The sequence below is a fragment of the Oncorhynchus gorbuscha genome, linkage group LG06 (assembly GCF_021184085.1).
Source record: "Oncorhynchus gorbuscha isolate QuinsamMale2020 ecotype Even-year linkage group LG06, OgorEven_v1.0, whole genome shotgun sequence".
NCBI lineage: Eukaryota > Metazoa > Chordata > Actinopteri > Salmoniformes > Salmonidae > Oncorhynchus > Oncorhynchus gorbuscha.
Window position 1 is genome coordinate 8,942,240 of NC_060178.1, and position 27,814 is coordinate 8,970,053.

A 27,814-nucleotide genomic window follows, 5' to 3' on the forward strand; every position below is an offset into this window, starting at 1 on the left:
AGAATACAGTAGGAGGATACAGCATTCTGGAATAGAATCTGGCTGTGAGCTGTGAGCGGTGGGTTTTAGACTGTGAGCAGGGGTTTGGTGCAGTACACAATTGACATTTTATATTGATTATATCTGTATTCCTCGTGGGAAACAAATATTGAGCATCATGACTAAAGAGAAGCAGAGTGCCTGGGTTTAAGTTTCTCCTCTGGACTTCTCATATCTGCAGAGCAAGGAGGCTATAAAGGTCACTTTGGTTGTCTCCCAAATGGCCCCCTATTCCCTATATATTGCATAGGGCTCTGGTCAAAAGTTGTGCACTATATTGGGAATAGGGGGCCATTTGGGATGCAGCTTGAATTGGCCTCTTAGAAAAGGTTATAACACTTCTGCTTTGGCTTATTGAACAATAGATAAACCTTAAATAAACCTTCTGCTTTGGCTTATTGAACAATAGATAAACCTTAAATAAACCTTCTGCTTTGGCTTATTGAACAATAGATAAACCTTCTGCTTTGGCTTATTGAACAATAGGCTCTCTTTCCAATAAACCTTCTGTTTAGGCTTATTGAACAAGACTCTCTTTAAAATAAACCTTCTGTTTAGGCTTATTGAACAAGACTCTCTTTAAAATAAACCTTCTGTTTAGGCTTATTGAACAAGACTCTCTTTAAAATAAACCTTCTGTTTAGGCTTATTGAACAAGACTCTCTTTAAAATAAACCTTCTCTATTGTGTCCATCGTTTCCCAAATCCATTGACGAAATGTAATAGACACACAAATACACACAATTAATTTATTTAATCCTTGGTAAAAAAATAAAATAATAATAATAATAATAAAACCGCCCTGCATTTTTTCTGCTTGTCACAAGAAAGCTCTTGTCAAAAACGGACATTTTTGGATACATGTGTTTTTCGGCTGACTCTGCAGAGGAGTGGCTGTATGCTCTACTAGTAGGTAATAGATGGCTCATAGAGAGAGATTTGTTTGAGTTGCCACACACACACACACACACACACACACACACACACACACACACACACACACACACACACACACACACACACACACACACACACACACACACACACACACACACACACACACACACACACACACACACACACACACACACACACACTCTCTCTCTCAAATATGTAGTGACACACACAGTAGCGGCGCTAACTCTGTTGAAAGCTACCAATCAATGTGAGTTTCACAGTCTCATATTATTAAGTGTGATTTATTTTGTACATTTAAAAAAAACTATATACAGTTGAAGTCGGAAGTTTACATACACCTCAGCCAAATACATTTAAAGTCAGTTTTTCACAATTCCTGACATTTAATCCGAGTAAAAATCCCCTGTTTTAGGTCAGTTAGGATCACCACTTTATTTTAAGAATGTGAAATGTCAGAATAATAGTAGAGAGAATTAATTATTTCAGCTTTTATTTCTTTCATCACTTTCCCAGATGGTCAGAAGTTTACATACACTCAATTAGTATTCGGTAGCATTGCCTTTAAATTGTTTAACTCTGTGTCAAACGTTTCAGGTAGCCTTCCACAAGCTTCCCACAATAAATTGGGTGAATTTTGGCCCATTCCTCCCTACAGAGCTGGTGCAACTGAGTCAGGTTTGTAGGCCTCCTTGCTCGCACACGCTTTTTCAGTTCTGCTCACAATAAGATTGAGGTCAGGGCATTGTGATGGCCACTCCAATACCTTGACTTTGTTGTCCTTAAGCCATTTTGCCACAACTTTGGAAGTATGCTTGGGGTCATTGTCCATTTGGAAGACCCATTTGCGACCAAGCTTTAATTTCCTGACTGATGTCTTGAGATGTTGCTTCAATATATTCACATCATTTTCCACCCTCATGATGCCATCTATTTTGTGAAGTGTACCAGTCCCTCCTGCAGCAAAGCACCCCCACTCATGATGCTGCCACCCCCATGCTTCACTGTCAGGATGGTGTTCTTCAGCTTGCAAGCCTCCCCCCTTTTTCCTCCAAACATAACTATGGTCATTATGATCAAACAGTTTTATTTTTGTTTCATCAGACCAGAGGACATTTCTCCAAAAAGTATGATCTTTGTCCCCATGTGCAGTTGTAAACCGTAGTCTGGCTTTTATATGGAGGTTTTGGAGCAGTGGCTTCTTCCTTGCTGAGAGGCCTTTCAGGTTATGTCGATATTGGACTCGTTTTACTGTGGATATAGATACTTTTGTACCTGTTTCTTCCAGCATCTTCACAAGGTCCTTTGCTGTTGTTCTGGGGTTGATTTGCACTTTTCGCACCAAAGTAAGTTTATCTCTAGGAGACAGAACGCATCTCCTTCCTGAGCGGTATGACGGCTGCGTGGTCCCATGGTGTTTATACTTCCGTACTATTGTTTGTACAGATCAACGTGATACCTTAAGGCGTTTGGAAATTGCTCCCAAGGATGAACCAAACTTGTGGATGTCTACAATTATTTTTCGGAGGTCTTGGCTGATTTCTTTTGATTTTCCCATGATGTCAAGCAAAGAAGCACTGAGTTTGAAAGTAGGCCTTGAAATACATCCACAGGTACACCTCCAATTGACTCAAATTATGTCAATTAGCCTATCAGAATCTTCTAAAGCCATGACATAATTTTCAGGAATTTTCCAAGCTGTTTAAAGGCACAGTCAACTTAGTGTATGCAAACTTCTGACCCACTGGAATTGTGATACAGTGAGTTATAGGTGAAATAATCTTTCTTTAAACAATTGTTCTTCCAAAATATAATAATCTGCCACATGCACCTTAACCACAGACATAGACACAGACACTGCACCCTAGTCTATTGCTGTTAGATAAGCGAATGAAGATTAGCCTGCAAGTGCCAAATGAAAAGTGTTAATTACGGAGGGCCCAAACCTCTGCACTAAATCATGTAGAGACGAAAGGCTACGTCTCCAAATGGCACACTATTCCCTACATAGTGCGTTCCTTTTGATCAGGCTACCATTTGGGACGTAGACAACAACAGGAAGAGCACACGGAGGACTGGGTCAAACCTAGATTTACTGTCATGAATAAAAATCAGAAATATATCATTCAGAATACCACAAACATTCAGCACCTTCTTTTATGCTATATACTTTTCCCACTAGTAAATATTTAACTATCGAGAAGATATTTATAGCAGCCCCCATGACATGACACTTTAATGCACTTCTATTCCTAGTGGAATACTTGACTTGACAAAAGTGCAGGCGCTAATGTGTGAATATAGTGCACGCAGTAAAACTGGATTTAGGCATCTGGGGATATGCAGCGCCACATTAATCCTCTGCACAGAGGCCTACCTTAATTGATGTTAACATTTCTGCAGATACAGTGTTAGGAATACAAGCTTAATGGAGGCGATCACTCTGTATCTCTGTACTCCTCTTTAACACTGTGCTTCTACATCAGCATTGCTGTTTTGGGGGGGTTTTAGGCTGAGTTTCTGTACAGCACTTTGTGACATCGGCTGATGTAAGAACAGCTTAATCGATACATTTGATTGATTGATTGATTAATTAAGCTATTTTTGCTAATGGTTTGGTGTGTCGTCAAAATGAAATTGAAAATGATTTCTGTTATAACATCTACAGCATTTAATATTATCTCTTGGTCAATCTGATGTTGTACACCTGCAGCACAGCCTACTGTAGGTGTTGGGGTTACAATCTGCACGCATGAACCAACATACAGTAAGTAGACTGACGATGGCCTATCTGGGCTTATTATAGATGTGGTCATTTACAGACGGAGCAGATAGAGGTGATCATTCTGTCGCTGTATTCTATGCTCATTGCAAATTTGAGCTACTATTGCTAAGCTATAGCCTAGGGTTCAATGTTGATTTGTCGGGATGTCAAAATGAAAAGATTTTTGTCGATTTTTGTTGTTGTTGCATACAGCTTTTCAATGTATTCTCCCTACGGTGCTTTTTTTGTGCACACACCTGCATACTGTAGGTGTTTGTGTTATAATTTCCTCGAACACACTGATGATGCAGATTTACAATCTGTTCATTTGCAGCCGTAGTCTATTCGCCACTATTCTCCCTGCACATCTTCTCTGATCAAACCGAGTGAGTAAGAGCCCGGCTGCCTGTTCCATTGCAGACTAAACACTTTCTTGTCTGCAGAGCAGAACCCACCTCCCCCCTGCTACAGTAAAATATAGAATTCCCTTGCAGTGTTCTGTACTGTAATAAACATCTATCGCCTATTTTATTGCAGTGGGCTTGACTGATGGCAAATCCATGCAAGCGTAAGGATTGGTGGAACAGCATTTAAAGAGAAGCACATTGACAAGTGTAGAGAAGCTTGTTTAAATCAACAAGGCATGTGCCAAGCAAAGACTAGCCTTTCTGGTCTGAAATCAATAAATCATAATCAAAATATTTGCTTGGCTTATAGAATGATGCAATTACTGTACGCCTTGGGCTGTTGTGGTGGCCATATTTGTATTTACCTTTATTTTACTAGGCAAGTCAGTTAAGAATAAATTATTATTTTCAATGACGGCCTAGGAACAGTGGGTTAACTGCCTGTTCAGGGGCAGAACGACAGCTCGGGGGTTTGAACTTGCAACCTTCCGGTTACTAGTCCAACGCTCTAACCACTAGGCTACCCTGCCGCCACGACAGCAGTCACAAGTCATGAAAGCAGTCAAATTCCACATGACCATTTAGTCACGGTAATTAGGCTTCTCCAAGCTCTGATGCTGGTGATGGTTATTAGTAGCCTACCAAACTTGCTAACTGCCTGGTAATCAGCACTCCATTGTCTGTCACGCTCTGACCTTAGAGATCCTAATTTATTATCTATGTTTGGTTAGGTCAGGGTGTGACTCGTGTGGGAAAATCTACATTTTCTATTTCTTTGTTGTGTGGTTCCCAATCAGAGGCAGCTGTCTATCGTTGTCTCTGATTGGGGATCATATATAAGTTGTGATTTTCCGTTTGGGTTTTGTGGGGTGTTATTTTCTGTTTAGTGTCTGTGCCTGACGGAACTGTTCGCTTTCGTTTTTGAATTTGTTATTTTTGTTTGAGTGTTTCTTGAAAATAAATATAATGAACGCTTTCCACGCTGCGCTTTGGTCCACTCTGCCTTCCACCGACAATGAGCGTTACATTGTCCCTCTAATCACTCTGACAATCAATGCAAATGTAATCGAAAATCTGATCAAACACTTCATGAGAACCCATGAGCTCCTGTTGTGCAACATTTCAATAGGCTATGCAATTGTGCGAGAAAACAGAGTGATGGCCTCTACTAAAAATAGGAGAATCATCTTTCTATAGGCTAGGCCTACTATATTTATTTCTCAACTTTCCTAATATTAAGCACATTGGTTCTCTTTACAACAGGAGTATAGCCTACCTGGCTGGCATGAAAATAAACCACGAGGAAAAGTGTCCTCTATTCGCTATTTAAGTGCATAGATGACATGTATTTCTTCCCTGACCCCGTTTTGAGACAGGTGCATGAGAATGGTCCATTCTACATCAAAACAAATTTCACACATACATTATTTAGTATATGTAAATACAAGATTAAATCAAGAATAGTCTAATGGGTGAAAATATTAGCCTATCACTTGTAAATTATATATTATCGCTTGTGAATGATGCCCAGCATAAGAAACAATGCCTTTTTTTGCGTGCGACTTTTTCAAATCATAGTCACACACTTCATGTAGCCTATGCCATAGGCCTAAATTGTTTTGATAAGGTTTGTAATCACAACTATAGTGGTCAAATAACTTCTTAAAATGAAGCACATTAATCCGCTTTACAAGGGGTGTAGAGCCTAACTCAAATCAAATCAAGGGGTGTAGAGCCTAACTCAAATCAAATCAAGGGGTGTAGAGCCTAACTCAAATCAAATCAAGGGGTGTAGAGCCTAACTCAAATCAAATCAAGGGGTGTAGAGCCTAACTCAAATCAAATCAAGGGGTGTAGAGCCTAACTCAAATCAAATCAAGGGGTGTAGAGCCTAACTCAAATCAAATCAAGGGGTGTAGAGCCTAACTCAAATCAAATCAAGGGGTGTAGAGCCTAACTCAAATCAAATCAAGGGGTGTAGAGCCTAACTCAAATCAAATCAAGGGGTGTAGAGCCTAACTCAAATCAAATCAAGGGGTGTAGAGCCTAACTCAAATCAAATCAAGGGGTGTAGAGCCTAACTCAAATCAAATCAAGGGGTGTAGAGCCTAACTCAAATCAAATCAAGGGGTGTAGAGCCTAACTCAAATCAAATCAAGGGGTGTAGAGCCTAACTCAAATCAAATCAAGGGGTGTAGAGCCTAACTCAAATCAAATCAAGGGGTGTAGAGCCTAACTCAAATCAAATCAAGGGGTGTAGAGCCTAACTCAAATCAAATCAAGGGGTGTAGAGCCTAACTCAAATCAAATCAAGGGGTGTAGAGCCTAACTCAAATCAAATCAAGGGGTGTAGAGCCTAACTCAAATCAAATCAAGGGGTGTAGAGCCTAACTCAAATCAAATCAAGGGGTGTAGAGCCTAACTCAAATCAAATCAAGGGGTGTAGAGCCTAACTCAAATCAAATCAAATTCAAAGCAGCACATTAGTGTCAAGTTTGGGGAAGATAATGATGAATAATAATAATGTCACCGTAAAACTGTTTTTATTATAAAAGCATAAAATGCATAATCACATTTGTGGTCACTTTTGATAATGGTGTTTTCCACTAATGAAACATTTGTGCCTATAGCCTACTATCGTGTGCACATTGCTGCACTTATAATGTGAAGAAATAGCCTAATATTTTAGTTTATCAACATTTTAAGCTAAACGTTCTGATCTGTTACATCAGCCACATTGTGTAAAAGAAGCGGTTGTATTAATTTGGGATCTATCGCATCCCACAACTGTCCCAGACTATGTTTGGAATATTTATTTATTGCACAGAATAGAATAGGTCGACCTTTGTACTATTGGAGATAATTGATTGACACAGGCTAGTGCATTTCCTGTTCGTTAGGCCTACTTATATTGTTGGCTGATAAAAAGTCAATCAGTCCATCCAATATCTTCAATTATGCAATTGGATAAGGACGTGCACAGTTGCGTCTGTCTTCACTTGTAGCCTGTGAGAAAGACCCGATCACGTGATGGAGCACGCAGTTCTCAGGGAGAAGTGCACAACGATTTTTTTTAGGGTGCATTCCGGCCTCACAAAGGGGATGCCATCGTGTAAATATAGGCATTATCAAGTGCTTATCAAATTGTGAATGAGTGACTGATGTGTACAGCCTGCGCAAAAAACTAAAACAAAGCAGAGCTGATGCCTTTCAATCAACTTTTTTCAAATCATCATCGCATCATACAGCCTTGGAATGTATTAAAAATCAGAACACATCGCCCAATGTTTGTAAAGCAACTAAAGTTGCATTAATTAATCTAAATTAAACAAATAGAAGTACCTGTTTCTTTGTTTACCGATCAACACAGAATAGCCGCTTGTCCGCACTCCCTCAAATCGTTTGGAGAAATATAATTTCTATTTTATTCAGCTTTGTTCAATTTTATTCTCCATACTATAAAAATATTGCCATGGAATTCTAAGCAAATCTTGTCTGCTAAATGAACTAGTGTAGCCCACAGCCATATGGCATAGCCAGATCAGGACCTAACATTAGGACAACTCAGAGTAGGCTATTCTGTCCTTCTGAAGTAGACTACCTTTTCTTCACATCATGTTTCTTTAGAAATGTGTTTATCTTAATTGCCGTTCAATTACCGTGAGACTGACAGTTATTTGCTTGACGATCACATCACCGGCTGACAATAATTCGTGACCCGCCACAGCCCTACTATGTACGCCGTGATTTATACATGTATTTATAAAAAAATATTACACGATGAAATAAATCTTGAGATGCACCATAGGAAGTCTAGCGGTTAGAGAGGCGAGCCGGAGCATTGCCAGTTCGAATCCCAGGTCCAAAGGGGAAAATCCAGTGGGAAGTGAACTGGCAATCGGAGGGTTGCTGGTATCAAATCCTAGATGCCATTTGCTTTGATCAAGGCACTTAACCCTCCACAACTACAGCTCCCCTGGCGCCCAGTGTGGCAACCCGCTCCCCCCCACACCTCTCCAAAACCTGTATGTGTACAGGTAACTACCAAAGTAACGGAAACACTTGGGTAAATGAGGGATACAATGTATATTGAAAACAGACACTTCCACATAGGTGTGCTTCATGATTTAATTAAGCAATTAACATAACATCACATCAACATCGTGCTTAGGATCATGTATAAAAATGCCCAGTTGCCCATTATTTAAGCTAGATGAGATCTCAGTGACTTTGAAAGAGGGGTCTCAAAAGAGGATAGGGGGTTTAAAGATGCACTATTGTTAAGTGACTGTCCCACTGGATGTCATAAGGTGAATGCACCAATTTGTAAGTCGCTCTGGATAAGAGCGTCTGCTAAATGACTTAAATGTAAATGTAAATGTAAAGGGCGTGTCTCAGTCATCAGATCTCAACCCAATTGAACACTTATGGGAGACTCTAGAGTGGCGCCTGAGGCAGCGTTTTCTATCACTATCAACAAAACACAAAATTATGGAATTTCTCAAGGAAGAATTCTGTCGCATCCCTCCAATAGAGTTCCAGACATTTGTAGAATCTATACCAATGTGCATTGCAGCTGTTCTGGCGGCTCGTGGTGGCTCAACGCCCAATTAAGATATGTTTTTGCAGTTACTGTATGTATGTGTTGCTGCGTTTATAACAACTGGGAACTTGGAAATCTCCAACTTCAAGATAACTGGGAACTGACTGGGAAAATTGTTTGTATTGAATTCCAAGTCGGAAACTCTGGCATCCTTCTAGTGGTGCTTTCAAGACAACTGGGAACTCTGAAAAAATTGAGGTAGAATCATGACACCAGCGATCTTCAAGTCAGAGCTGTAGAAAGAGGACAGAGTTCTCAACTTGGAATTCCTTAGTTGGATGACCATCCAAAACTATTTTTCCCTAGTCGGAGCTATTTCGAGCTATGCCGAGTTCCCCAGTTGTCTTGAACACGGCATATAACTCTTGACTTTCCAACCTGAATATCACTGACGTCATGATTCGACCTCGTTTTTCCAGAGTTCCCAACTTGTCTTGAAAGCACCATATTCTTTCAGAAGGGTCAGGTTAAAGGCTGAAGTCAAATGTTGGTTGTACTTTGTGTGCAATTGACCAATAAAGATCTTAATCTATATTACAAGAATGTTTAAATGGAGAAAACTCTAGCCCTATTTTTAAAAAAAAGTGTGTATCAATTTAACCTTTTGTTTCTTGAAAATAATTTAATCGCTGATATGAAATATTAGGGCCTTTTCCAAATTCATACCGCTAGCAATGTGTGTTGATGTTCAGACCAAGCATCAGAGCTCTTAACAAAACTCCCCCATACAGAAGACGCCTTGGTCCAATTAATTTTATGCGTAATATAATGGCACGTAGTGTCATGATCAAGGGCAATGTTAACTATATACACACACACACACACACTTTTGTCTTAAAAGTCATCATGACATTATGTCATATTGCAGGTTTTAATGTGCAGCTTTGAAATATAGTCTAATGATTGAACTTGTTAATTTTATATTAATTTGACCTCCATGCTCGATAATTATGCTGAGGCATGGGTTCTCGACCCTGTAACCTTTACAGTGGAATGACGCGTAATGCTTTTTATTTTTCTACGTAGCTACTCCACCCGAGTTTAGCTCGGCAGACCTGTCACGGTGCTGCTGTGAAGAAAATCGGTCTGGTAGAGAGGGGGAAGGCATCCAGTGCCTGCCATTGCAGTGCGGCTGCTTTGGAGCCACGCCAGACGATTTATTCATTATTTTCCTAAAAAGGATTTCACCCATACATTGTAAGGACCAGTACACCGAATAAGGTGAATACATATGGATTTCATGTGATATGTTTTAGCTAGAGAGAGAGAAAAGCCAGTGTGTGTGTGTGTGTGTAGTAGTCGTCCCGCTGTGGACTGCTATTAGCGAGAGGATACACACTACCAGTTTACTAAACTAGCTAACGTTACCTGGCTAGGCTAAGCCAAAGGACATTTTTAAAATACAATTGTTTTCATGTAGATTAACCAAGGGTCGAGGAGATTAAAACACTTGGCATGGCGCTAGGAAGACGGAAGTGTTTGCTGTTGTATAGCCAGGACAGCTTGCATCACCGGCAGTAACAAAATGTCGGCGACCCCCCCCGGTTCCTATAAACCGAAGGTGTCTCCCGTTAGCTGTTAACTGTGTGTGTGGCAAGAAATCATAGCAAAGACCCCCCTCATCCCCATCATAATGCATGGAAAATATGGCACAATAAGGGTTTTTACTCAGCTCCAGCAGTCTGTGTGTGGAAGGTCTTACCCCCGGAGTCAAGCACCTGTCTCACTCGGTTTGATCGGTGTTGTTGCTCATGATTTAACGGAATTACGGTCTATACAACTAATATAGAGTAACTAATATACTAATATAGAGTAATTATCTGTCTGGCTGCATCAGTCAGGCAGCAACGAATGAAAACAAGAAGTTTATCTATGTCATGTTTTAGCGTGCTACATTGTATACAGATACTGAGTTGGTAAGTGACATTGTTAGACACATAAACTAGTAAATATAGCCTGTCACGTTAACAAACCTGTCACGTTAACAAACCGGCTTAAATTACACACAGACAGCTGTTTAAATCATTATGAGCTAGTGATGTTTGTTCAGGGAACTTTTCTATATGGCAAGCAAGTTCAGTCTAACTACCTTCATCACCGACCTGTTTGAATATAATGTTAGATGTCCAGGCAGCATCTGTGTTTCGGTAGTCACCACCAACCTGTCCTTCTGTCTTGTATCCGTCGGTAACGTTATCAGATAGCTATTTAGGTTACGTTGAGGAGGCTATTCTGCTAGGTTACCCTGAGGACAAGAGGTGAGACGGGACATGTGATTGCGACCTTTTTGACTGTGGTTTGATGTGACCATGAAGGGTTTTCTTACTGCTTGGGACTGTGTTATTCTCCCCACTTGTCCTGATATCATCTTCAGGGTCATACATCATTACCTGTGACTCACTGTCGTTTTTCTTTCTTTTTTTTTTGCCAGCCTTGCATTATAAATGATCACACACGGGCAGAATTCACATACAATACACATTTTAGTTCAACGTCGTCATTATTTGTAAACTATTAGCACACAGAAATGACCTCTTGGAGGCGTGGCAGGTGTATAGATAACAACATGGTACTGACACCTGTATTTATTGCTCTTTGTCACACAAGTAGAATGAACCACCAATATGGAAAGCGACCATGAACTTGTCATCCTATGCTTTTGCTTAGATTATTTGAGATTGAACTGGTGATTTAAAGCACTGAATACCAAAAAATATACACATTTCAAAAGACAATATTTTTTTTCTCCATTCTGTGTTGTAGCATCAATAACATTTTAGCGCATAACCTTGGTGCCTTGTGTTAGCCCCCTCTGCAAAAGTTTCTTTGAGCAAAACTGTTGGTACTTTAACAGTTTCAGAATGATTTTGTATTGTATTTTTTCTTTAACCACAGTAATGGAGTTGCCATGTTTTATTTTTCCATCTCATAAATAAGTAAAGAACAGTTGACCTTCACAGCAGGAATATAGACTGGGGAGCAATGGATTAGCAATGTCTCCAAAATAGGCTGCTTTTATTCATTCCATTGTCATCTCAATATGACTAAGTATGTTTGTCCTTAAGCATAGACAAACATTTGCAGTAGAATGGCCCGTATTGAAGGATTCAGTGACTTTCAACGTGGCACCGTCATAGGATGCTACCTAACCAACCAAGTCGGTTTGTCAAATTTCTGCCCTGCTAGAGCTGCCCCGGTCAACTGTAAGTGCTGTTATTGTGAAGTGGAAACATCTAGGAGCAGCAACGGCTCAGCCGCAAAGTGGTAGACCACATAAGCTCACAGGGGCGGCAGTGTAGCCTAGTGGTTAGAGCGTTGGACTAGTAACCGGAAGGTTCCGAGTTCAAACCCCCGAGCTGACAAGGTACAAATCTGTCGTTCTGCCCCTGAACAGGCAGTTAACCCACTGTTCCCAGGCCGTCATTGAAAATATAAGAATATGTTCTTAACTGACTTGCCTGGTTAAATAAAGGTAAAATATATATATTTTTTTAAACGGCACCGCCGAGTGCTGAAGCACGTAGCGCGTAAAAAATCGTCTTTCCTTGGTTGTAACACTCACTACCGAGTTACAAACTGCCTCTGGAAGCAACGTCAGCACAAGAACTGTTTGTCGGGAGCTTCATGAAATGTGTTTCCATGGCCAAGCAGCCGCACGCAATCACCATGACTCTGAGCAGTGGAAATACGTTCTCTGGAGTGACAAATCACGCTTCACCATCTGGCAGTCCAACGGACAAATCTGGGTTTGGCGGATGCCAGGAGAACGCTACCTGCCCGAATGCATAGTGCCAACTGTAAAGTTTAGAGGAGGAGGAATAGTGGTCTGGGGCAGTTTTTCATGGTTGGGGCTAGTGCCTTTAGTTCCAGTGAAGGGGAATCTTAATGTCACAGCATACAGGGACATTTTAGACAATCTGTGCTTCCAACTTTGTGGCAACAGTTTGGGGAAGGCCCTTTCCTGTTTCAGCATGACAATGCCCCCAGGCACAAAGTGAGGTCCATACAGAAATGGTTTGTCGAGATTGGTGTGGAAGAACTTGACTGACCTGCACAGAGCCCTGACCTCAACTCCATCGAACACCATTGGGATGAATTGGAACGCAGACTTCAAGCCAGGCCTAATCGCCCAACATCAGTGCCTGACCTCACTAATGGCTGAATGGAAGCAAGTCCCTGCATCAATGTTCCAACATCTAGTGGAAAGCCTTCCCAGAAGAGTGGAGACTGTTATAGCAGTGAAGAGGGGACCCAACTCCATGTTAATGCCCATGATTTTGGAATGGGATGTTGGACGAGCAGGTGTCCACACACCTTTGGTCGTGTGTGTGTGTGTGTGTGTGTGTGTGTGTGTGTGTGTGTGTGTGTGTGTGTGTGTGTGTGTGTGTGTGTGTGTGTGTGTGTGTGTGTGTGTGTGTGTGTGTGTGTGTGTGTGTGTGTGTGTGTGTGTTTCATAGCCTATACAAGGGAGAGTAGACACATGGCAGGAAATGTCCAGTAGGGAAAGTGAGATACCTAGTCAGTTGTATAACTGAATGCCTTCAACTGAAACGTGTCTTCCACATTTAACCTCTGAACCAGAGTTGTAATGGTGCATGATGGATCCTGAGGAGAGGAGAAGGAATGATATTTATTACGCCCTGCAGTAAGTTAATCTGTTGATCTAGGCTCATGTCTGGTGACTTGATTTGTTACAGATTGAATTATTAAATACTACTGCACTGTTGGAGCGAGGAACACAAACATTTAGTTAGATACTACTGCACTGTTGGAGCTAGAAACACAAGCATTTAGTTATACTACTGCACTATTGGAGCTAGGAACACAAGCATTTAGTTAGATACTACTGCACCGTTGGAGCTTGGAACACAAGCATTTAGTTATACTACTGCACTGTTGGAGCTAGAAACACAAGCATTTAGTTAGATATTACTGCACTGTTGGAGCTTGGAACACAAGCATTTAGTTATACTACTGCACTGTTGGAGCTAGGAACACAACCATTTAGTTAGATACTACTGCACTGTTGGAGCTAGGAACACAACCATTTAGTTAGATACTACTGCACTGTTGGAGCTAGGAACACAAGCATTTAGTTAGATACTGCTGGAGCGAGGAACACAAACATTTAGTTAGATACTACTGCACTGTTGGAGCTAGGAACACAAGCATTTAGTTAGATACTACTGCACTGTTGGAGCTAGGAACACAAGCATTTAGTTATACTACTGCACTGTTGGAGCTAGGAACACAAGCATTTAGTTAGATACTACTGTACTGTTGGAGCTAGGAACACAAGCATTTAGTTAGATACTACTGCACTGTTGGAGCTAGAAACACAAGCATTTAGTTAGATACTACTGCACTGCTGGAGCTAGGAACACAAACATTTAGTTAGATACTACTGCACTGTTGGAGCTAGGAACACAAGCATTTAGTTAGATACTACTGCACTGTTGGAGCTAGGAACACAAGCATTTAGTTAGATACTACTGCACTGTTGGAGCTAGAAACACAAGCATTTAGTTAGATACTACTGCACTGTTGGAGCTAGGAACACAAGCATTTAGTTAGATACTACTGCACTGTTGGAGCTAGGAACACAAGCATTTAGTTAGATACTACTGCACTGTTGGAGCTAGGAACACAAGCATTTCGCTACACCCGCAATAACATCTGCTAAATGACCCCGAATAAAACACTTGTTGTATTCAGCGCACGTGTGACAAATAAAGTTTGATTTGATTTGAATAGATCCAGCCATCTAGCCTAATCCATCCGTCGTGCTATAGGTTATTGTTATTGTCATCATTTTTGCCTGCCTTTTTCTGTTGACCTCAGTCACGAGAGATTGGATCACGATTGGCCCTTATATGATGGTTTCAAAAGCTTTATAATGTTAGCATAACGGTTCCCAGTTTGTAGGCTAAATCTGATGCAAGCTCTAATACGCATTGCTAGGCATTAGAGCCTCGATTGGTTGTGTGCAATGTCTATTTTAGATCATTTTGTGATGCTCAGTTGGTTCCTTGGTGAACACTTATTTAAAACTAGTTGGATCAACTAGTTGGATATTTCCTGATTTAGCTGTGATCAGTCCGGTAGATTCAAATTAGAGGAGTCTTACTGGTTTATTTTAAGATTTCCTGTCTCATTATTTCGTGCTGACTGAGTCTACCTGCTGGAACACACACACACACACACACACACACACACACACACACACACACACACACACACACACACACACACACACACACACACACACACACACACACACACACACACACACACACACACACACACACACACACACACACACACACACACACACACACACACACACACACACACACACACACACACACACACACACACACGTTTACCCTCACATACACACACACAGTGAAGGTAGAAGGGATGTTTGCTTCTCTATTCAGGAAGATGTTGATTTGAGGAGATGTCTAGCTGCTCCACCTCGCTCTGAGGTTGATTGACGTCTAGCTGCTCCACCTCGCTCTGAGGTTGATTGACGTCTAGCTGCTCCACCTCGCTCTGAGGTTGATTGACGTCTAGCTGCTCCACCTCGCTCTGAGGTTGATTGACGTCTAGCTGCTCCACCTCGCTCTGAGGTTGATTGGAAGAGACGTCTAGCTGCTCCACCTCGCTCTGAGGTTGATTGGAAGAGACGTCTAGCTGCTCCACCTCGCTCTGAGGTTGATTGACGTCTAGCTGCTCCACCTCGCTCTGAGGTTGATTGACGTCTAGCTGCTCCACCTCGCTCTGAGGTTGATTAGAGGAGACGTTTAGCTGCTCCACCTCGCTCTGAGGTTGATGGGAGGAGACGTCTAGCTGCTCCACCTCGCTCTGAGGTTGATTGGAGGAGACGTCTAGCTGCTCCACCTCGCTCTGAGGTTGATTGGAGAGACGTCTAGCTGCTCCACCTCTAGCTGCTCCACCTCGCTCTGAGGTTGATGGGAGGAGACGTCTAGCTGCTCCACCTCGCTCTGAGGTTGATTGACGTCTAGCTGCTCCACCTCGCTCTAAGGTTGATTGGAGGAGACGTCTAGCTGCTTCAATGCCTTCCAACCCAGTCTGGTCAGACTTGTCTCTGTCTTGCTCTCTGTCTCTGTCTTGCTCTCTGTCTCTGTCTTGCTCTCTGTCTCTGTCTTGCTCTCTGTCTCTGTCTTGCTCTCTGTCTCTCGCTGTCTCTGTCTCTGTCTCTGTCTCTCGCTGTCTCTGTCTCTCTGTCTCTGTCTCTCTGTCTCTGGTGCTCGCTCTCTGTCTCTGCCTTGCTCTCTGTCTCTGCCTTGCTCTCTGTCTCTGCCTTGCTCTCTGTCTCTGCCTTGCTCTCTGTCTCTCGCTCTTTCTCTGTCTCTCTCTCGCTCACTCTCTGTCTCTCTGTCGCTCACTCTCTGTCTCTCTCTCGCTCACTCACTCTCTGTCTCTCTCTCGCTCACTCTCTGTCTCAAGCTCACACTCTGTCTCTCTCTCACACTCTGTCTCTCGCTCACACTCTGTCTCTCTCTCTCTCGCTCACACTCTGTCTCTCTGTCTCTCTCTCGCTCACTCTCTGTCTCTCGCTCACTCTGTCTCTCGCTCACTCTGTCTCTCTGTCTCTCGCTCACTCTGTCTCTCTGTCTCTCGCTCTCTCTGTCTCTCGCTCACTCTCTGTCGCTCTCTCGCTCACTCTCTGTCGCTCTCTCGCTCACTCACTCTCTGTCTCTCTGTCTCTCGCTCACTCACTCTCTGTCTCTCTGTCTCTCTGTCGCTCACTCTCTGTCTCTCTCTCGCTCACTCACTCTCTGTCTCTCTGTCTCTCTCTCGCTCACTCTCTGTCTCAAGCTCACACTCTGTCTCTGTCTCTAGCTCACACTCTGTCTCTCTCTCTAGCTCACACTCTGTCTCTCTCTCTAGCTCACACTCTGTCTCTCTCTCTAGCTCACATTCTGTCTCTCTGTCTCTAGCTCACATTCTGTCTCTCTGTCTCTAGCTCACACTCTGTCTCTCTGTCTCTCGCTCCCTCTGTCTCTCTCTCTCGCTCACTCTCTGTCTCTCGCTCACTTTCTGTCTCTCGCTCACTCTCTGACTCTCACTCTCTCTCTCTCTCTCTCTCTCTCTCTCTCTCTCTCTCTCTCTCTCTCTCTCTCTCTCTCTCTCTCTTTCTCACTGTCTCACTCTCTCTCCTTCCTTTCCACTTCTCTCCTTTAGCGGATTCTGTTACTTTTCAGCAGAAAGGTATAGAGGAGTGAAATGTTTCATCTTCACAGTACAGTGCACCCAGGCCAATGAAGTGAAATGTTTCATCTTCACAGTACAGTGCACCCAGGCCAATGACGTGAAATGTTGTAATTAGTTAAGTTTCCATTTTTATAAATAATTTCAAATGTAACACCCACCATAGTACCTTCTGTTATCTCATGGCTAAAGGAAAGCACAGTTTAGTGCTAGGCTACTGTCATACTGTTAGTCTATATTGGGTGTTGATTTGACCTCACATTGACCTCTCACCCAGGCCAGCCTAGTTGTATTGTTTGTATGTTAATCACACAATGACTGTAGCCGGCCCAGTTTCAGTCCAGGTAAATCAAATCAAATATCAATAAAATGTTATTGGTCACATACACATGGTTAGCAGATGTTAACGCGAGTGTAGCGAAATGCTTGTGCTTCTAGTTCCGACTGTGCAGTGATATCTAACAAGTAATATCTAACAATTTCACAACAACTACCTTATACACACACAAGTGTAAAATAATGATTAAGAATATGTACATATAAATGTATGGATGTTCGATGGCCGAACAGCATAGGCAAGATGCAGAAGCTAGCAATTATTGGTTGTTAAGCTCACCTTACACTTTTATCTTGCTAACTATACTAGCATGCATAAGCCCAGCCAGTGGCAGTTACTGTAGATAGCTTTCCCAGCCAGTGGCAGTTACTGTAGATAGCTTTCCCAGCCAGTGGCAGTTACTGTAGACAGCTTTCCTAGCCAGTGGCAGTTACTGTAGACAGCTTTCCCAGCCAGTGGCAGTTACTGTAGACAGCTTTCCCAGCCAGTGGCAGTTACTGTAGACAGCTTTCCCAGCCAGTGGCAGTCACTGTAGATAGCTTTCCCAGCCAGTGGCAGTCACTGTAGATAGCTTTCCCAGCCAGTGGCAGTTACTGTAGACAGATTTCCCAGCCAGTGGCAGTCACTGTAGATAGCTTTCCCAGCCAGTGGCAGTCACTGCAGATAGCTTTCCCAGCCAGTGGCAGTCACTGTAGACAGCTTTCCCATCCAGTGGAAGTTACTGTAGACAGCCTTCCCAGCCAGTTCAGTTCAGTAATCCAAGTAAAACCACAAGTTTAACCTTTAAAGGAGTTACTAAGTTCTAGCTAGACTACATCAGACTCTCACACTTTACTGTAGCCGTGCCTCCCCTGGCAAACAGTGTCAGTCCAGGTCAACATTAGCTAGTGAAACCACTAAGCTAGACTACATCAGACTCTCACACTTTACTGTAGCCGTGCCTCCCCTGGCAACCAGTGTCAGTCCAGGTCAACATTAGCTAGTGAAACCACTAAGCTAGACTACATCAGACTCTCACACTTTACTGTAGCCGTGCCTCCCCTGGCAACCAGTGTCAGTCCTGGTCAACATTAGCTAGTGAAACCACTAAGCTAGACTACATCAGACTCTCACACTTTACTGTAGCCGTGCCTCCCAGGTCAACATGGCAACCTCAGTCCAGGTCAACATTAGCTAGTGAAACCACTAAGCTAGACTCTCACACTTTATCAGTGTCAACCAGTGTCAGTCCAGGTCAACATTAGCTAGTGAAACCACTAAGCTAGACTACATCAGACTCTCACACTTTACTGTAGCCGTGCCTCCCCTGGCAACCAGTGTCAGTCCAGGTCAACATTAGCTAGTGAAACCACTAAGCTAGACTACATCAGACTCTCACACTTTACTGTAGCCGTGACTCCCCTGGCAACCAGTGTCAGTCCTGGTCAACATTAGCTAGTGAAACCACTAAGCTAGACTACATCAGACTCTCACACTTTACTGTAGCCGTGCCTCCCCTGGCAACCAGTGTCAGTCCTGGTCAACATTAGCTAGTGAAACCACTAAGCTAGACTACATCAGACTGGTCAACCAGTGTCAGTCCTGGTCAACATTAGCTAGTGAAACCACTAAGCTAGACTACATCAGACTCTCACACTTTACTGTAGCCGTGCCTCCCCTGGCAACCAGTGTCAGTCCTGGTCAACATTAGCTAGTGAAACCACTAAGCTAGACTACATCAGATCAGTCAAGCTTTTAGCCTTTATTGGCTGTTGATATTATGACACACTGTAGTCGGCTTCCCCAGCCCGGGTGGAATCAGTCCAAGTAAACAGTAGCTAGTAAATCGACTAGCCTATCCTTAATGGGGTTAATGAGCCTTGGCTCTTCACTTCCTGGTACCTGGTGTAGTATTTCCTGCCTGATGTCGCCTTCTGCTGGAGCACTGCCAATATTCTCTCTGGTGTTTTTACAAACTGATGCGTTGACTGCCCAGTGTACCTAGGTATTCACCACCATCAAATACAATCACATTACATTACATTTACATTTACATTTAAGTCATTTAGCAGACGCTCTTATCCAGAGCGACTTACAAATTGGTGCATTCACCTTATGACATCCAGTGGAACAGCCACTTTACAATAGTGCATCTAAATATTTTAAGGGGGGGGGGGTGAGAAGGATTACTTTATCCTATCCTAGGTATTCCTTAAAGAGGTGGGGTTTCAGGTGTCTCCGGAAGGTGAATACAACAGGTGTAGTAGACCTTACAGTGAAATGATTACTTACGAGCCCTTAACCAACAATGCAGTTTTAAGAAAAATAAGTGTTATGTAAAAAATAAAAATAAATAAAAGTAACAAATAATTAAACAACAGCAGTAAAATAACAATAGTGAGGCTTTATACAGGGGTACCAGTACAGAGTCAATGTGGAGGCTATATACAGGGGGTACCAGTACAGAGTCAATGTGGAGGCTATATACAGGGGGTACCAGTACAGAGTCAATGTGGAGGCTATATACAGGAGGCTATATACAGGGGGTACCAGTACAGAGTCAATGTGGAGGCTATATACAGGGGGTACCAGTACAGAGTCAATGTGGAGGCTATATACAGGGGGTACCAGTACAGAGTCAATGTGGAGGCTATATACAGGGGGTACCAGTACAGAGTCAATGTGGAGGCTATATACAGGGGGTACCAGTACAGAGTCAATGTGGAGGCTTTATACAGGGGTACCAGTACAGAGTCAATGTGGAGGCTATATACAGGGGTACCAGTACAGAGTCAATGTGGAGGCTATATACAGGGGTACCAGTACAGAGTCAATGTGGAGGCTATATACAGGGGGGCTACCAGTACAGAGTCAATGTGGAGGCTATATACAGGGGGTACCAGTACAGAGTCAATGTGGAGGCTATATACAGGGGGTACCAGTACAGACTCAATGTGGAGGCTATATACAGGGGTACCAGTACAGAGTCAATGTGGAGGCTATATGCAGGGGTACCAGGAGTCAATGTAGGCCAGTACAGAGAGTCAATGTGGAGGCTATATGCAGGGGGTACCAGTACAGAGTCAATGTGGAGGCTATATGCAGGGGGTACCAGTACAGAGTCAATGTGGAGGCTATATGCAGGGGGTACCAGTACAGAGTCAATGTGGAGGCTATATGCAGGGGGTACAGAGTCAATGTGGAGGCTACAGAGTCAATGTGGAGGCTATATGCAGGGGGTACCGGTACAGAGTCAATGTGGAGGCTATATGCAGGGGGTACCAGTACAGAGTCAATGTGGAGGCTATATGCAGGGGGTACCAGTACAGAGTCAATGTGGAGGCTATATGCAGGGGGTACCAGTACAGAGTCAATGTGGAGACTATATGCAGGGGGTACCAGTACAGAGTCAATGTGGAGGCTATATGCAGGGGGTACCAGTACAGAGTTAATGTGGAGGCTATAGACAGGGGGGTACCAGTACAGAGTCAATGTGGAGGCTATATACAGGGGGTACCGGTACAGAGTCAATGTGGAGGCTATATGCAGGGGGTACCAGTACAGAGTCAATGTGGAGACTATATACAGGGGGTACCAGTTAGTCGAGGTAATATGTACATAGGACTCCTAGGAAAGGTTATCGGTCCACTGGATATGGAAGGCAACCCAAAGTCAAGCAGGTAGATTTCTCTGACTGTAGGCTATGTTGCTGTATTACAGAAGACTGACTCATTCAAGGATGTGAATAGGCACTGCCTTATAGTACGCAGTGAGTCATAGCGCGGGGATTACCGGGCAGGCACTATAGGTCTACTGGATCTCCTATCAACAGTATAATTATTATAGATCTGCCTGGCTGCTGGCAACCCTAGACTTGCTAGCAGCTCACCCTTCAATAAATCAAGACTCATCGTAAATCTATCGCCCTGACTTTTGTGACGACTCCGAGGCGTGGAAGGAAAGCACTATCAAAGAGCTAAGAGAGGCCTGCCGCCTCTTGGTGACTAGCCTGCATCTACCATCTATGATCGATTCAATTTCACCATTTTGAATGAATGTCCCTTTGTAAGGGTGGAGACTGCAGGTTTATATACCTGCCTTTTTAATCGCCACATAGAGCCTATCATTTTCTCATTGCATCCTTTTGGTCTTCACTTTAAATCAGTGAAAGAGGTAGAAGACAGACACACTTATCAACACATTCCCGCTCTCTGTGTGGTCTACTGATATGTCCCACTGGGTTGATTGAGTTCAGCAGCTGCTTGTGATTACCTGGTACATGTGGCTCAGAACAGGCAGACTCCCCGGCTCTCTGATTAGCATCACTGTACTGATCCTCTATGTCCGGTCCTCCTCATTGGCTGGATACTGGAAATACACTGAACGAAAAATATTAACACAATGTGTTGGTTTCATGAGCTGAAATAAAATATCCCAGAAATGTTCCATACTTACAAAAAAAAAGCTTATTTCTCTCCAACGTTGTGTACAAATTTGTTTACATCCCTGTAAGTGAGAATCTCTCCTTTGTCAAGATAATCCATCCACCTGACAGATGTGGCATATCAAGAAGCTGGTTAAACAGCATGATCATTACACAGGTGCACCTTGTGCTGAGGACAATAAAAGGCCACTCTAAAAATGTACAGTTTTGTCACACAACACAAAGCCACAGATGTCTCAGGTTTTGAGAGTGCCTGCAATTGGCATGCTGACTGTAGAAATGTTCACCAGAGCTGTTGAAAGATAATTGAATGTTCCATAAGCCTCCTCCAATGTCGTTTTAGAGAATTTGGCAGTACGTCCAACTGGCCTCACAACGTGTAACAAAGCCACAGCACAGGGCCCCCCACATCCGGCTTCACAACCGCAGATCACATCTAACCATGCCAGCACAGGGCCCCCCCAGAACGAGGGGTGGGCGAGGGGTTTGCTGATGTCAACATTTGACTGGTACTGTGTATTTTATTTTATTACTTATTCACGCCCATCTCAGTGAACTAATCGTAGAGACTAAAAGGTCAATCCAAAAGTCTGCATTGGCCATACAGCGTTTACTGCGATGCCCCCCTCACCCCGCAGAAGTCGGGGGCTTCGCAGAGCTGTTGTGAAGGAAGTTGTCAAGGAAGCGAGTTATGTGTTTATACAGGACCTCCCGCTCTCACCTACGGTCAACCAATCACATCAATGAGCTAGACGGCGCCCTCCGCATAAAGGGTACAACATTTCAGCTCCGTTGCGGTACGGAGCTGAATATCTCCGGAGGCTCTGCAGTTGTCACACCTAGAGTTGTGACGTCATGGAATGTTGTCAGCTGGGGATTAACAAGCAAATAACTGCCGATCTCACGGTAATTGACTGTTAATGAACGCAAACACGTTTAGCATCTCCTGGCTTCCACACACAGCCTACAAGCCACTGATGCAGACCTTTTGAAACATCTACATGTTTAAAAGTCTAATAAATCCATGTAATATAGCTGACACCATCACAATAAATCCATTATTTAGTTTAGACAGCTCTAAAGAAACATGATATGAAGAAAAGCAGGCTATTTCAGAAGGACAGAATAGCATACTCTGAGTTGTCCTAATGTTAGGTCCTGATCTGGCTATGCCATATGGCTGTGGGCTACACTAGTTCATTTAGCAGACAAGATTTGCTTAGAATTCCATGGCATTATTTTATAGTATGGAGAATAAAATGTAACAAAGCTGAATAAAATAGAAAGGACATTTTCTCCAAACGATTTGAGGGAGTGCGGACAAGCGGCTATTCTGTGTTGATCGGTAGACAAAGAAACAGGTACTTCTATTTGTTTCATTTAGATTTAATAATGCAACTTTAGTTGTTTTACAAACATTGGGCAATATGTTCTGATTTTTAATACATTCTAAGGCTGCATGATGTGACTGATTTTGAACAAAGTCACATGAAAGGCATGATCTCTGCTTTGTTTCTTGCGCGGGCATCAAACACTTCATCAGTCTCACGTTTACAATTTGACATCCCCCTTGCGTGACCGTTGTGCCCTTGGGCTGAATATAGTTACAATTCACTTCTCCCGGTTGCAAACGCCGTGCTACGAAGCACCGCTCTCTCGCATGGCTCTCTCTCATATCTAAACACTTATTAGTCTATGCTCGTCACGTGACGTCCCCGATGGACACATCCGGGATGTAACAGCAGGCATCCTTATCGAATTCTGAGGCGCATATTGAAGATGTTAGGAGAACTGTCCACATGTACTTTTTGTCAGCCAATCAGATGAGTAGTCCTAACGAACAGCAAAACCACTAGTCTACAGTGCATTCGGAAAGTATTCAGGCCCCGTGACTTTTTCCACTTTTTCTTACAGACTTATTCTAAAATTAAATTATAATTTTTTGTTAAATTGAACCTTTTCTAATAAAGAATTACTTGCATAATCACATTTGTGGTAACTTTTGAGAACAGTGTTTTTGCGTTGATTGTGTTTTGGAACATTTGCGCTCACAGCCTACTGCCGTGTGTACATTGCTGCGCTTATAATGTGAAGAAATAACCTATTAGGTTAGGTCAACATTTTAAGCTAAACGTTCTGATCTGTTGCATCAGCCTCATTGTTTTTGATGCGAGTAGTTGTATTAATTTGGGATCTGGGTAATTATGCCACTACGGTAACTTATTTTATGTCCTCAGGGTCAATTTTGGGGATTTTATAAAAAAAAAATACATGGTTTTATTCTTTATATATTAAGTTTACACTACAATCACCCCATATTTCTTTCAACATCTCTATCAAGTATTTTAGCTACTTTTCAGGTTCATTTTATACCTCTCACTGTTTTGCCCCTGACCCAGACTTTTGAGCTTCTACTATTTTTTTCTATGAGAAAACATTACATAAATGTGTAATTATTAATGTTATCTTCTAGAGAAAGAGTCAAATAAAATCTATATCAATAGTTATTGTGAGTATGCCCTTTTTATTTACACAAAGTATACCTGTCCTTTGGGAGTGGTGTCATTTCCACCACTGAGAGCAAATTCCTCATTAATAAAGTTTTTTTTCAAGAGAATGTTAAATTTAGTTACCATGGAAACATATTGTGACACAGAAGCACGTGGCTGCAGAGGACAGTTGTTCCTGATGTGCTGTCCAGAAGTTGATGAAAAATCTAGGTCAATATTGCTTGTGTAGAGAATATTTTTATTGTCAGTCATTTCCAAACAGGCTACAATTTCTTTAATTTGTGGTAGAACTTTGATTAGAACTTTGATATTTTGATTTTTAAAATATGTATTTGATGAATTTCGTGTAAACCATATGCTAGCTGTAATACTGGCCAAAACATGCTAAGCAGTCTGTAATTTTTCTCCAAAAAACAGCAGAAGTGCAATTTCCATCAGTTATTTCCATCACAAACTTAACTGTGATGGAAATGACAGAATGTTGTGGAAATGACACAAATCCATTATTACTTTTTAATTTAAAAACAAGTAGGCTTATTTAATCATGTTTTAAATAACTTTAATCTAGAAAATACTCCAAGGCGTGCACAATTGGAAAACTTAAGAAGTATTTTTCTTTGTTTTTAGAAGATGCTACAGAAAATAGCACGGAGGTCACAGACATAGAAACAAAATATAAAATGATCCTATATGATACCAGGAACATCTGCAAAAAGACAGAGAGATACTGGATGAAAAAAGAGAAGGGAGAATTGATATCCATCTCTGAGCTTACAAAGCGAGAACAAAGAAGCAAGAGATGGAAATGTAACCAATGGACTAGAAGACGGACTTTAAAGAGAACAGTTGCAATGGAGACCTACCTATCAGGCAACACAACACCTCAGTCACCAGATGACTTGCAGCCAGAACATGAGGCTAACATACCTGCCACTAACTTACCTGCCCCTGATGCACGCCCTGATACCCCGTCGTCACCGTCTGCAACAGGAATGAGAAGTCCAATACTTGCTGGAAGGAAAAAGGTTGGAAGAGGTCGCTCAAAAACATGACAAATGTCAAATCTGATGAAGCTTAACGGAAAACTGAGAAATACAAAAAAAAAGGTATGATCAACCGATGAAGAAAATGGATAGACCAGATTCGCCCAAAGACAAAACAGAAAGTGAAGGGAACTACGAAGAACTTGAGAAGGATTTTATTGTTTCAAAATAACCATCATTTCAGAGTTAAAGCAAAAGTATCAGAAAATGTGCAGTGCCAAAAGACAAACAAGTGGCTTCAAAAATGCTCAGAGGAAACATCCTGAGAAAGTACGGCCTGGCCAAAGCTGCAAACAGAGAATTTCGATTTTCAAGCAAAAGCAACAAGGGCAAATGAAAACAGGCCATCAAGTCTTCAATACTCCAGAAAGAATCCGTGTAACAGAATTATAGCACAGCCACAGAAGAGAAAATCACTAGATTCTATGAACGTGATGACAACAGCAGAGCAGCAACAACAGGGGAAAAAGACACACTAACAAGGAACAAGAAGGAAAGAAAGAAAACAAGCAGAAACGCTTCTTGAATGGCACAGTTCAGAACCTTCTTATCAGAAGTTTAACAGGAAATATTCAGAGAGATTCAAATGTCCGACGATGAATTGTTTAAAATACGTTTTTGTGTTGTCAGAACCTTATTGGGTCGTTGTGCTGTCAGAACCTTATTGGGTCGTTGTGCTGTCAGAACCTTATTGGGTTGTTGTGCTGTCAGAACCTTATTGGGTCTTTGTGTTGTGAGAACCTTATTGGGTCTTTGTGCTGTCAGAACCTTATTGGGTCTTTGTGCTGTCAGAACCTTATTGGGTCTTTGTGCTGTCAGAACCTTATTGGGTCGTTGTGCTGTCAGAACCTTATTGGGTCTTTGTGTTGTGAGAACCTTATTGGGTCGTTGTGCTGTCAGAACCTTATTGGGTCTTTGTGTTGTGAGAACCTTATTGGGTCTTTGTGCTGTCAGAACCTTATTGGGTCTTTGTGCTGTCAGAACCTTATTGGGTCTTTGTGCTGTGAGAACCTTATTGGGTCGTTGTGCTGTCAGAACCTTATTGGGTCTTTGTGCTGTCAGAACCTTATTGGGTCGTTGTGCTGTCAGAACCTTATTGGGTCTTTGTGCTGTCAGAACCTTATTGGGTCTTTGTGTTGTCAGAACCTTATTGGGTCTTTGTGCTGTCAGAACCTTATTGGGTCTTTGTGCTGTCAGAACCTTATTGGGTCGTTGTGCTGTCAGAACCTTATTGGGTCGTTGTGTTGTGAGAACCTTATTGGGTCGTTGTGCTGTCAGAACCTTATTGGGCCGTTGTGCTGTCAGAACCTTATTGGGTCTTTGTGCTGTCAGAACCTTATTGGGTCTTTGTGCTGTCAGAACCTTATTGGGTCTTTGTGCTGTCAGAACCTTATTGGGTCTTTGTGTTGTGAGAACCTTATTGGGTCGTTGTGCTGTCAGAACCTTATTGGGTCGTTGTGCTGTCAGAACCTTATTGGGTCTTTGTGCTGTCAGAACCTGAAGAAAGAGTGCATGTATAGAGAGTCCTGCCTTTGTCAAGCAAAAGAGCTTAAAACATCTGACTTTGATGCTGGTGAGCAGACATGGTGGTTTGAGTGGAAAAACAAAGCTGAAGAGAGAGAAAGAAAAACAAAGCTGAAGAGAGAGAGAAAGAGAAGGAAAAACAAGGCTGAAGAGAGAGAGAAAGAGAAGGAAAAACAAAGCTAAAGAGAGAGAGAAGGAAAAACAAAGTTGAAGAGAGAGAGAAAGAGAAGGAAAAACAAAGCTGAAGAGAGAGAGAAGGAAAAACAAAGCTGAAAAGAGAGAGAAAGAGAAGGAAAAACCAAGCTGAAGAGAGAGAGAAAGAGAAGGAAAAACCAAGCTGAAGAGAGAGAGAAGGAAAGAGAAGGAAAAACCAAGTGGGAAACATGGAGAAGTTCACTGTACATTTGACAGTATAAGAAAAGGTGTGTGGCACCCTGCATGTACAACATTCGACACCAATACTCCAAACTGAGAGGATTAAAAGAGAATCTGCGGAAAGAGGAGATCATCGTGCATATTGACTTGGCAGAGAACTCAGGGGCACAACTTTCACTGGGGATGGGGGGGACATGTCAATCTCACATTCTGAAATTGCATTTTTGTCCCCCGTAGTTTTGTCATTTGAAGTGTGATACAAAACGAGGCAACGGTGTGCTTTAGGACCATGCAGACACCTCAGAGCGGTCAGGTAGGCTGTTTGGAGTGTTTATCCGACTGGATAAAATAAATAATAATAATTTATTCTCCCCCACTTCTAAAACCAAAGTTGTGCCACTGAGAGAACTACCTGTGTAAATACACCAGTGAGATCCAGGCGGTTCACTTTGGTGATTCTCACATGCAGGTGACCCTCCACACCTGTGTTGGACATACCACAAATGATACCGTTTCACGATGCTCACTGAGCTCTGCTATGCAGATGATCCCTCTGCAATCTGGGCTCATCTCTCCAAACCACTGAACTCTGCTATACGGAGGACCCCTCTGGGCTCATCTCTCCAAACCACTGGC

General features: G+C 42.4%; 1 protein-coding gene and 1 pseudogene across 2 annotated transcripts; both read left to right on the forward strand.

Moving 5' to 3' along the window:
- Positions 1–27,814, forward strand: part of LOC124037497 — a 213,724-nt pseudogene that overhangs the window by 83,605 nt on the left and 102,305 nt on the right.
- Positions 9,777–26,986, forward strand: LOC124037498. Of its 2 annotated transcripts, none has more exons than XM_046352254.1 (2): positions 9,777–9,949; positions 24,864–26,986. In XM_046352254.1, the coding sequence occupies exon 2, from the start codon at positions 25,866–25,868 to the stop codon at positions 26,778–26,780; it is 915 nt and encodes a 304-aa protein (XP_046208210.1). In that variant the 5' UTR covers positions 9,777–9,949; positions 24,864–25,865; the 3' UTR covers positions 26,781–26,986. The 2 variants fall into 2 exon arrangements, with proteins under 2 accessions (XP_046208210.1, XP_046208211.1); XM_046352255.1 differs by having other exon boundaries at positions 9,777–9,925.